The sequence below is a fragment of the Mesocricetus auratus genome, unplaced genomic scaffold (genome assembly GCF_017639785.1).
Source record: "Mesocricetus auratus isolate SY011 unplaced genomic scaffold, BCM_Maur_2.0 Super-Scaffold_100676, whole genome shotgun sequence".
Lineage (NCBI taxonomy): Eukaryota > Metazoa > Chordata > Mammalia > Rodentia > Cricetidae > Mesocricetus > Mesocricetus auratus.
The window spans coordinates 109,302,835-109,315,630 of record NW_024429266.1 but is presented as its reverse complement, the minus strand read 5'-3'; the positions used below and the strand labels follow the sequence as shown (position 1 = coordinate 109,315,630).

At 46.3% G+C, this 12,796-nt stretch overlaps 1 protein-coding gene across 5 annotated transcripts in view; it reads right to left on the bottom strand.

Annotated features, from left to right (window-relative positions):
• Dpp6 (dipeptidyl peptidase like 6) overlaps nt 1-12,796 on the bottom strand; it is an 890,647-nt gene that overhangs the window by 186,243 nt on the left and 691,608 nt on the right. For all 5 annotated transcript variants that reach the window (XM_013123747.3, XM_013123748.3, XM_005084206.4 and 2 more), the window contains exon 6: nt 8,986-9,038. In XM_013123747.3, coding sequence (XP_012979201.1) covers nt 8,986-9,038 — 53 coding nt within the window. The remainder of the gene's footprint in view (nt 1-8,985; nt 9,039-12,796) is intronic.

The window sequence follows — 12,796 nt, the reverse complement described above, 5'->3', positions numbered from 1 at the left end:
AGTATAACTCTGGCACTGGGTACAGTATGAGTACACAGGATTGTACAGGAACCTAGAAACTCATAAGATTCACGCTAGCAATGCCCTGAGTGGGTTTCCCAGATCTTCTTCTAAAGGTCTGTAGGAATTTACAAAACCTCCACCTTCTCATTCATCATTACAAACTTGGCTGTAAACATTTTTGTGTGTGGGAAAGATTAATTCCAAAGAGGTCAGGTGCTGCCACCCTCCTGGTGGAGTTGGAGCCTCCTTACTTTGTGGAAAGGACAGACGCCTCTGGGTGGGTGGGGTGAAATTCTAACCTGGACTCTCAGAAGCATCGCTTCTGGGCAGCCCTTTCTAGCCTGCGTGCTCCGGCCAAGGTGCTTCTTGAGTGTCTGGAGTCCCACAGTTCCTCACTGCCAACAGAGTCAAGAGTCTCGGGGAGCCAGGAAGCTTTCCTGCCATCTCCCCAATGCTGTGCCTCTGGGTCTCTGGCCTTGTCTTGAAATTCTTGGAACTGGGTGGGTCAATCATGATGTGTCCCCATGTGCCCTGTCTATGAAAGCAGCAGCAGAAGTACCTATTGGCCAGTCCAGCAGCCTGGGCTGGGCACTGTGCACCCTCTTTGCCCCTGGGGAGTCCCAGCTGCCTGCCTGTCTTTCTCGTGGTGCTGTTCCCAGGATGACATATGCATATGTTTAGTGAGACTGAGAAGGCCCTCAGTGCTCTCCTAAGCCAAACTGCTTCCCAGGTGGGAACCCTGTGCCTGAAGGTGAACCTCTGCCACCCTGCCGTCAACCTATCCACAAGGGTCAGCTCTGGACCAGTCAGCACAGGACCAGACAGATCAGCCTAGGATCTTGTTCTTTCTTTGAATTTTCTCGTGGTGGTGGTGAGGGGAGGGCTGGAGAAAGGTGGTTCTTGCAAAAGAAAGTTTTCTTGATAATCTGGCCAAGCAATGCAGCATTCACCCCGCACACAGAGCCCGAGGCCTCCTCATGACGCTCAAGGCCCACCCAGTCCACATGGCAATCCCACTCCACTTCTAGCTTCCTTTCTTACTTGGCATCATCACTTATGAAGTATTCCACAGGGGTCATTTGAGGGAAGAGGGGGTAATAGACAGCAGCTCCTACGGTCAGGCAGTATCACCCTTCCAAGAAGGGAGATGCAGGCTTACACTGGGGTGTTGGGAGCATAGCTCTGTACATGCAGAGCCAGAGGCTCCAAGTGATGAACAGAGCTGTTACCAGGACACTGTAGCATCCTCCAGCTGTGCAATGACCAGGTGGAGGGCAAGAGGTTAAAAAGCTACATATTGAAAGCAAGTTGTGGTGTGTGTGTGTGTGTGTGTGTGTGTGTTAAATGGCACAGCTGCTAACACTTTGGAATTTTTAAATAAAATTAACAACATATTAATTATACAGCCCAGCTGGTCTACTTCCAGGTATTTACCCAAGAGAAAGGAAGACATATGTCCACATGCAAACACTCACAGCAGATTCACTCATAACAGCCCCCAATGGGAAACAACTTAGATGTCAATCAGACCTATGTTGTAGGAATGCAAACTGTTAGATACACACAATGGGTCACAGGTATCTGCTACAACACAGAGATCCCAAAGAAGGGAATCTCCTCCAGGAAGGGAGCCAACTACATATGGTACAGCTCCTTGTGTATAAATTCCTGAGAGGCAGACGGAGCTAGGTGTGGTGGCTCATGCCTACAATCCTAGCACCTAGGAGGCTGAGGCAGGAGGATCACTGTGAATGTGAAGCCAGCCTAAACTATGAAGAAATTTACAGGACAGTTTAGGATACAGATTAACACTGTGTCCCAATAAGCAACAACATCAAAACAAAAGAGGAGGAGAGATGACATGATAGTTGCCAGGAGCAACCAGAGGGGTGGAAGGGTGTGTGGTACTGTGGAATGAGTGATGCAAACGTTCTGCAAAACTGGCTGTGGGTGATGCATCTGTTGGGACAGCCTCTAAATGGTGTATTCAGAGTGTGAACTCTGCTCTAAGTAAATTGTTCTGAAGTCAGCCCGTCACTGGACACACAGAGTGTGTGTGCTCCGTTTTCACGAGTCTTTCCTACCCATCTTCTATATAGATCTGTTCTCCCACCGTCTTTTGGTGCCTCCATCTTGGTCAAGGCTGCTCTTCATGTGTTTATTGTAAGGCAGTGCATGTGTGCGCACATGCGCGCGCGTGCGCACGCGCACACACACACACACACACACACACACACACAGAGTGAGAGAGAGTCTAGGCCTCTGCTAAGAATAGTTCAAAGCACTGAGAAGAAAGCAAGGTGACCAAAACAACGTGAAATGCACCAGACAGCAAATGACATGTGGCTTGCACCTGTCCACTGTGTACCCAGCACTTTCTAGGCATGCGGTTATATTGTTGTGACCGTAGCATTCATTTCCTAGGCTTGCCCATCCAAGCACATCAGCCTGATGCAGAATAGTACTGATCTGCAGACAGATCTGTGAACAGATGCCCTTGGGGACACACACACAGGACACTCCCTCCTGGGAGACTGACATATGCATGCCTCTGATTTTGTACAACTTAAAACCTACTATGTGATTCCTCACACAAGAAAGCCATCAATAGCCCAGAGAAGGGAAATAAACACGGTGTCAGACACAGTGACTTGTAACAGCACAGATTCCCAAGGGCAAGAATCCAAAATCCAGGCTTAAGTTAATAATACATTCCACTAGGTGGAGCCAGAGGGACAGGCTAGAGTAGACAGACCCAGGAAGTCTTAGAGCTCATAATGTCTCTTCTATGCTCAACGTGTCTTGAGTGTTCTCATCACAAAGAGCAACCACACTAGGTTGGGGTTCAAGTCACTCATTCTCCAAGCATATCTTAGAATTCACTCAACTCTGCAGCTATCCACGTGCCCCGGGTATACATAGATTCACTGCAGAGGCTTCATCTTTACCAGGCCTCCAACATCTCTTCATGATTTATCTAGTAAAATAAATTAAAAGAATACTGAGCCGCCAGGCTTGGCTCAATGCAGACTTTAATTGCCCATAGCCTTCTCTTCTTTCTTAGATTTTGGAAGGAAGATTTGCTTCTCAGAATCAAGGTAATACTCAGAGTTACTTTCTCACATGTGGTTGCACAAATTTGTACCTCCTTCCAACAAAACTAAGTTCTCAAGCACAGCAGCCAAGCCTGAATGTGGTAGCCCTCACTTACTGCAGTTGGAAGGCTGAGGCAGGAGGCTACTATGAGGCTACATAGTAAGACCTTGTATCAAAGAATAAAATAAAAAGGCCAAACAAAACCAATGACTCCATCTGAGTTCTGTTGCTTAATGCAGTGCTAATAATAATGTAGCAATTTGACTAATATTTTGTGACCTACACTGTGTTTCCTGTCCTTAGTTCTCCAGAGACTGAGCATGGGCATTACCCTCTTTCTTTCAAATATGGAAACAAGATTCATGGAAGGAAAGCAGAGCTACACAGCCAGTGGGGTGAGGGTTGAACTTAGAATCCCTGTCACTGAAAAGCATGTGCTGCTGGGCTCCCCTCGTGGTACCCATTTCCTAAACACACAAAATCCCTGTGCACTCTAGTCTACCAGGGGAGTGAAAAAATCCAGGCAGAAGGACTTATACCTCAGATCTGCATCTTCTCAAACACACTGTAGCTGTAAAAAGTCCAGTCCAATTCTAAAGCCATACAGTTTTGTGCTCAAGTCAGGACACTACTATCTACAGAAGATGGCCTGTCATGATATCTTTGACACACAGCTTAGTCAGTCTCCATTCTATTACCATCCTGAGTTTTCAGACCTCCAAAATGCCAACTTCCTGATGAAGTCACTCCCCAAATTTATTAAATTTATATCTGTTATAGGGAGTACTGATCTTTAATTTCTTTGTGGGATTTTCAGGATGACCCTAACTCTCTCTCTCTATACACACACACACACACACACACACACACACACACACACACACACACACACACACACATTCTGTCCAAAGACAGAACAAATTCAAGGAAAGAATCAGGCCAGAAAAATGTCAAAGAGATAAACTGTACCAAAATTTGTTTGAAAACATAGCTGATCATTCTAAAAGTTATCTTTTCTTTTTAGTATGTATCCATGCGTGGCTATGTGCATGTAAGTACCTTTTGCTGTGTGTGTCAGAAGAGGACATCATATCCCTTGGATCTAGGGTTGCAGATGGTTATGAACCTCCCAATGTGGCTCCTTTGGAAGAGCAGTGTGAGCCCTTGACCACTCAGCCTTCTTTCTAGCATTGTGTGGCTAATGTCCACTGTGGAAAGTTGCCTTATTTGGTGGAAATTCAGACATAAAAATTTCTAGTGAAATACCTTACATTAAAAATGACCGTCTTTACTTCTATTTAAGTAAACAATGTGGGTAAGAGACACAAGTTCTTAAAAACTTGGCAAGGGAAAGTCAAATAGACTTTCCCACAGGCACTAGGGCACAGGATACATGCAAGCTGAGCTGTCCAAAACTCTCACTGTAGGTTTGACTTCATTATGAATTGAGTTCTGCCTGGCTCCAGTAACAGAGGCCAGAGCTCAAAGAAATAACCACACGGGGCAGGGATGTGCAGCAGGGAAGAGACAGAGGCACCCAAGCTCTCCCGGCTTTTGTAAAATAGGAATGACACCAAGAACTAGAGGGCAGTGAGACATTAGCTTCACCGTTCTGTGACTGGTTGAAAGGTCAAGTTTCGAATGACTGATATGCTCATCCTGAACTTGGGATGTCCTCTGATTGGAACACAAAGGGAGGAATGCTGGGAGGAAATGTGGGGATTTGTGGAAAAAAGCAAGAATCTGTGTGGGATGAGGACAGTTTACCCCAGCAGCAGTGAACATCTGTCACCCCAGTATCGGGAGGGTGGAGAGAGTCAGAAATTCAAGGCCTCCTTCATCTGCCTGGCAAGCTCAAGGTCAACCTGGACAGTAGAAGACTCTATCATACAAAACAAAACACCCCAAACTCACCGGCTGGAGAGATGATTCAGTGCCTAAGAGTACTTGCTATTCTTGCAGAGGACCCAAGTTGGTCCCCATCACCCACAACTATCTGTAACTCCAGTGTCAGGAAATCTGAAGCCTTCTGATCAACAGGGGCACTAGGCACTAGGCATTAGGCACTAGGCACTAGGCACGTGTGTGGTACAATACATAGATGCTAGCAAAATGCACACACATTAAAAATAAATCTTTTCTCTCCCCAAACACAAAAGAACAACTCTCATGTTTGCAAATGATTAATATAAATTTAAATATTTTAATAGAGATATTTTGGTTTTTATAAGGTCAATGTGCTTATCTTCTAACAGAACCTACAGGAAACAACACAAGCTGTAAGACCTTGGACTGTGTAATTCCCTGCCACCTGCTGGAGGGTAAAGGAACTCAGATGAGACTCTTACAGCACTGGAAACTGCTTCATGCATGAATTTCCCATCACTGATCTTAGGACAATAAAAGAGAAGGTTTGGGAAGATGGGATGATGCCTTTTGTGGACCAGAGTGGGTTAAAGTGAAGGCAGGGTGGGATTCTGGCTTCAGCGTCAGCGGAGGCAATAGATGAACAATCTGCCCATTCTGTGTGAATCCGAGGAGATGACTGAACCCAGCTTCACTAAGATCTGATGTCTATGGCTCTAATGTTTGTACTCAGGTTACATCAGACCTGTCTTTGAATTCCTCCAAAGGGGCGGCATTAGGGACATGGGCTTGGAAGCCAGCCAGCCCTGCACTGTGACTCCAGCTGTGAGGTGCTGGGCAGGTGACTCAACCTCTCTGGGCTCTCATATAACACACTGATAAGAATGACTAAAGCCTAACATTTAAGGTGCAGGGGCCAAGATACACAAAACACAATCAGTAGATGATGGTGGTCATTACAATCATTTTTATTTAAGAAATACCCAAAGCAAAGAGCCCATTCCACATAGAGGGATGCTCTCTCAGCCTTGACACATGGGGAAGGGCCTAGGCCCTGCCCTGGATGAAATGACAGACTCTGGAGACCCCCCCCCAAGGAGGGCCTCACCCTCCCTGGGGAATGATGTGGGTTGGGTGGGGGTTGGGGGAGGGCTGGTGGAGGGACAAGGGAGGAGGGGTGGGATTGACATGTGAAACATGCATGCATGTTTGTAAGACAATTTATTTTAATAAAAATTAAAAAAAAAAGAAATACCCAAAGCAAAATCTTGGGAGATACTTGTGAAAGTCCTGACTTTGTAAACCCGAGAACCTTAGCTGGATCCATAGAACTCTGTGAAAAAGCTGGGCATGGTGGTATAGAATTGTAGTACCAGTCCTTGGGGAGAAGTGGGGACAGGCAGATCTCTGGGGTTCATTACTTACTTGGCAAGACACTGAGAGACCTTGTCTCAAGAAACAAAAAACCCAAGGTGGACAGTGGCTGAAATCGATTCCTGGCTTCCACATGTATGTTCACACATGTTCACTCTCTCATGCACATCTACTCCCAAAGTACATGTGTATACACACACACACACACACACACACACACACACACACACACACACACACCTCGTGTGCGTGCGCGCGCCCAAGCTGTTCACTGGTGATGGGCTCATGTAGGAAGCGAACGATGGCAAGGCTGTCAGTGAATAAGCCCAGAGCTCAGCCTTCTCCACTGCCTTTAGTTTTCCCAGCTGCTTTACCTAACGCTCAGATAAAATTCTTGGAATCCATTTCTCCTAAATCTTCCCAGATGCAGTAAAACCTTACTGCAGCAGGTGTAAACTGTGTGTGGAACCCTGAGCTTTATAAATTTATGTAAGGCAGAGTGAAATATCCAGCATGTTCTGCACACTCACCGCTCCCAGAGCAGGGGAGGAGTCTTATGGCATCATGTTATTCTTGTGTGCCATGACCTTTGAGGACATCTGTCTGCTTTAAGGTGATTAGGATGACTCCTGTTTCTTGAGCAACATCTGAAGTTCTCTGCTGTGTATGCTTTAATGAAAGATTCCTGTGAATACTTCACTTTTAAAAGACGTATTGTTTTAAATTATGCACATGTATGTGTGTCCCTGTGTGTATATGTCACATGAGTGCATGTCACATGAGTACAGGTACACATAGAAGCACACAGAGGGAGTTTGGTACTCTGGAGCTGGAATTGCAGGCAGTTGTGAGCCGCCCGATGCAGGTGCTGGGAACTGAATTGGAGTCCTCTGGGAAAGCAGCAAGTTCGTAACCACATCTCCGCATCTTCCCTGACAATGGGTACTTTCTTTTTACCATGTACAGTCACGTTTGGTGTCTTTGATTTGATACTTCGACTAAACCCCATCAAGCACACTCTCTTCTTTGTTTCCATGCAGGCACCACTTTGTCTGAAGTCCAAATGAAGTTAATTCCGCCATGCTTATTTGTTATGGGCATGCTGTCATCCTACTTAAGCTTAGTGGAAAGCAGGCAGCAGTCTCAACATTCATGCTGTGGCTAAAACTCTCTTCTAGAAGAAGACAGCTTAGCAGCTCCTGGGACGTTTATCGAAGTTTGCCTGGGAAATGTTGTGTCTCAACCTCACCATTTGCAGAAGCTGCAGGATGAGGCTGATAGCACAGGTCCATCTCTTTCAGGACAAGTCCTAAGTGTGTCTGTCCTTCTCTGAGCATTGTGATGGAGAGAGAGAGAGAGAGAGAGACAGAGACAGAGACAGAGAGAAAGCGAGCGAGTGAGAGAGACAGAGAGACAGAGAGAGAGTCAGACAGACAGACAGATAGACAGACAGACAGACAAAGAGGGAACACAGGAGACAATGCAATGGGAGCCCAGGACCAAGATGCCCAGAAACAAATGACGGAGATTCAGGGATGAGAGGGGCCAGTGGGAGGGGCAGGTCAGGAAGAGAGATGCAACAACAGAGTCACGTCTGTGGGCTTTCTAAAGTCGGCACAGCACATGAGTGGCTCTTAATCTGGGCCAATGGCTTCGCCAATCGTTACTGGTGTCCTAGTCTGTGGGGCTCAATGGCTAGGTAGTAGAACTATATTATCAATATATAACGAAATGGACCTTCTTGTTGCTGAAAACCCACCAACACTCCTGCTCGTTGTTTCCCTTTCATGTGTGCCCTTGGACTCTAAGCCCTGTACTTTGCATGTTTTATGCAGGGTCTCATGTAGTACAGGCTGATTGCAAAACTCAGGATGACCTTGAACTCCTGATCCTCTTGCCTCCAAGTCTTACGTGTTGGAATTACAGGTGTGTGTGACTATGCCATGTTTATGCAGTGCTGGGGCTTAATTCATGCTAGGCAAGTGCTTTGTCAGTGGAGCTATATCCCTACATCAAATACTTGTGAGAGCCCAGGTAGGCTTAGCAACATAATTCAAGGTTGTCACACAGCATGAGGTTGGATGGACTGACCAAAAGCACTGAGAACTTGCTTCTGGAAACACAATTACAGCAGCGAAGAGCACAAACCACAAACATACACCACTCTTGGACTGCCGTGCAGAGCTAGATATTTGTACCTGTGACCAGGGCTGACTCATTTCTCTCCCAAGGCATTGCTGGATCTATGACGATAGTAGCCCACTCACCACCATGAAGACTTGTTATGATGTCATGTGTGGAATTAGGGTGTTTCCTTCCTATTAGTGAGGACACAGCCAAGAGTATCCAGGCAAGCTGGGTGCCATCCTGCATTGGCACCCCATGTGGAGGCACATGCAGTCTTACTCCACAAAATCAGAGCAGGGAGTGGGCAGCATTGATCTAGAGGAGGAGGCTTCCCAGAGGTGCCAGCAGCTGGACTAAGTAACCTCTGCTAACTTGGTCCTGTTACCAAAAGAAGAGCCACAGACTTTTCCAAACCATGGTGCCTGTTCCTGCCCTAAGGGCTGGGCAGAGCCTCCGTGTCCTTTGTTACAGTTTGTTCTACAGATTTCCAAGGGAGGGAAAAAGAAATAACCATCTTACCCATGAGGAATTTTGCTCAGCACATAATATCCGGTGTGGGAGTGTTGATAAACCTACAAGAGAGGAGAGAAAAGGCAAGCACTGAGACAAAGGCTAGGATTCCTGGTTTTCAAGTCTCTGCATCCTAACAACACCAGGGGCCAAGGGCAGCTTGTGCAGAGACCTGCAGGCAAAGCCTTACTGACAATTTGCATACCCTGTTTGCAGTACTTCCTCCATTCCCCGGGTTTATTGGGCAGCCGGAGACTCGATGTCATCTCCATGGCTACCTGGTTAGTGATTAAATTAGGATTCTGCATTTCCATCTAAACTAAATACAGCACAGAGCTAATGGGAGCATGTGGTCATCGGAGCTCATTGGACATGGTCAGCAGGACCTGGCAGGACAAAAGACCTTTGAAATTCTGAAGTTCCTGTAGAATATGGCCAGGGGTCCCTAGGGCCTCAGCCCTGGGCCTGCAAAGAGCACGGAACTGGAGGCAAGACTGGGCATACTCTCCACCTTCAATCCAATTTGGTGGACATTTCCTGGCTTCTGAGAGTGATCATTGCAAGAGGGGAGTTAGAAACAGCTGTGGTGAAAACAGAGAGAGCAGGAAATCAGCAGTTTCCAAACTTCTGGAGCCCCTAAAATTACAGAGGTCTCTCTTGATCTTTTGAGGCAGGAGAGTATTTCCCAAACTATAAACAGTGAAGAGAATTCAAGGGGATACCCGCGAGAAAGGGGGATACAGCAGCTCAGGAAATGTCAGTATGAGCCTCCAGCTCTGGATAGAGCCCCTTCTCCTCTACGGTAGAGTGAGATCCTACTTCACCCCCACCCTGTACTTGAGGGACTTCTGAGGGTAGATGGAGGAACAATGTCCAGCAGCGAGCATGTGAAGCTCACTTCCTGAGGACAATGCTAGGTTTTGAGATATGAGCTGATCAAGCCACGCCCATCTGATGCAGCCTTTTTCGCACGGGTGCTGCAGAGGAAGTGGCAAGCCTCCTGAGAGCTGGTGTAAGAATGAATGTCTAACCCCTATACACTCCCTAGCTCCAGAGATCCAGAGAATGGTGGGCATCATTTTCATCCTGTTCTGCCACAAGGAAGCTTACAGACTACTCCAAGTTGTCAGACCCCAGGACATCAGAGGGTATGGTGGTGGTGGCGGCACATTCCCTATCTATGTAACAGGTACATCTTAACTAAATGTCTCCTTCTAACTCATCCTTAGAACTAACCATTCCTTCCCCAGAATTCTCTCCACTCCTCCTGTCTGGGAACCAGAGACAGTCTGGCTGCAGACCACTTATTAGCCAAGTGGTGTGAAGATGTCCTCCTTCCTGAGACCTGTAAGAATGGACCCCAATGTGCCTGGTGGGTCTGAAATGCCGCCAGAGTCCCTGCCATGCCACTCTCTCTCTGTCAGCATGATGATGCAATGTTCTGCTGTCCTATTCTAATCCCCAAGCGGGAACCTTTCGGTTAATGGGTTAGGGATGTGCAGGGGAAGGAAGACAACGAATGCAGAGCATGCCGCGTGGGGTTGAGGGTGAGTCGTGTTGCCGCCGATGGAAATGAGCCTCCAAGGAAGACAGTGGGATTGGCTAATGCATACTGACCTGGTATGGACCACTGAACCAGCTTCCAGGGTGTACAGTGGACAAGGAGTTACTCAGAAAGACAGATGCAGATGCAAAAAGCAAACACTGTTTAAGTATCAACAATATTGTCCTTCTAGAGATCTTGAGATCCCTGAACCAGACACATGGGACCCAGCCTGGCTTTCTGGATGGCAGTGTGTAGGGAAATGCTGTTCTGTTTCAAAACAACTAGCCTTACCCAGCTCTTTATTACAAGTCCAAGTTCATTGTCGTCAACTGAAAGATCCGTATAGTAACAGATAAATATGAAAATTATTTTTGCATACATAATACAGTGTAGACCTTTTTTCCATTTAGGACCGATGGCAGAAACCCATCCCCTGGTTGACTCATCTTTGCAGCCCTCCTTCTATATGCCACCAAACAGCACTGAAATTCTGCAAGTAACTCAGAAAGAGTAACAAAAAGCAACCTGACAAAGACTATGGAAAGAAAAAAGAGATGGGAAAACTTTCCATTTTCAACTCTTTGCCTCACTAGTGAGGAAAATGACACATCATTGGGAACTGACATAAAATACCTAGAAAAGAGGCCAATCAACTATTATACCCAGCAAAAGACATCTGGGTATGTTTTCATCTTCTTCTCATCTCCACCGGGACATTTCAACTGTAGGGACTGTGCCATTGTTCTGAGGCTCTTCTGGAAACAGGTGAAGTCAGTCCAAGCCTGACTAGGAAAAAGTCCAGAGGAGGGGTTGAGAGAAAGCTCTCCATAGCTGTGTATTCCGCCTCCTTCCCATGCTGCTCATGTCCTTGTCCTGTCCTTGGCAGCCCATGCTTGCCCTCACCCTGGCAGCTGCCTTCCTACTTCACTCATTGTCTGTTGTGCTCTTCCGCCAGAACTTTCTGTTGAGTCACAGCAAATCTTCACTGAGAGCACAGCATCGTCTTTCTTGATGACTGGCTGTCCTCTTGGTCTCCCACATACACCTCTCACAGCAAGGCCATGTAGAGACACAAGGTAAAAAACAAACACAACACAAATGGATCAAAGACCTCAACATAAATCCAGCCATACTGAACCTCTTAGAAGAGAAAGTGGGTGGTACCCTTGAACGAATTGGTATAGGAGACAGCTTCCTGAACATAACACCAGTAGCACAGACAGTGAGATCAACAATTAATAAATGGGACCTACTGAAACTGAGAAGCTTCTGTAAGGCAAAGGACACAGTCAGCAAGACAAAAAGGCAGCCCACAGAATGGGAAAAAATATTCACTAATCCCACATCTGACAGAGGGTTGATCTCCAAAATTTACAAAGAACTCAAGAAGTAAGTCTCCAAAACACCAAAGGACCCTATTAAAAAGTGGGCTGCAGAACTAAATAGAGAGTTCTCAATAGAGGAGTCTAAAATGGCTGAGAGGCATTTGAGAAAGTGCTCAACATCCTTAGCCATCCGGGAAATGCAAATCAAAACAACTCTGAGATACCATCTCACTCCTGTCAGAATGGCTAAAATCAAAAACACCAATGACAATTTATGCTGGAGAGGATGTGGTGAAAGGGGGACACTCCTCCATTGCTGGTGGGAGTGCCAACTGGTTCAGCCACTTTGGAAATCAGTATGGAGATTCCTCAGAAAAATGGGAGTAAACCTACCACAAGACCCAGCAACTCCACTCTTAGGCATATATCCAAAAGATGCCCATTCATATAACAAAGATGTCTGTTCCACTATGTTCATAGCAGCTTTATTTGTAATAGCCAGAACTTGGAAGCAACCTAGATGTCCCTCACCCGAAGAGTGGATAGAGAAAATGTGGTACATCTACACAATGGAGTACTATTCAGCAGAAAAAAATAATGGAATCATGAGATTCGCAGGCAAATGGATGACACTAGAAGAAACCATCCTGAGTGAGGTAACCCAGTCACAAAAAGAGAAACATGGCATGTACTCTCTCATATATGGATTTTAGACATAGATCTGGGGAGTGCCAGCCTACAATCCTATGGCCAGAGAGTCTGGGAAACAGAAACTTCATTTAGTGGCTGATCGAAGAAGAGGCAGACTCCCTCGGTTAAGTACTGAGCTGAACTCAAGAAAGCCAGTAACAGAGAGGGAGGACTGATGATCAAAGGGATTAAGACTGGGCTGGTTGAACCCCCAGAAACAGCTGACCAGACAAAGGTTAACTCTTGAATCCCAGGCATT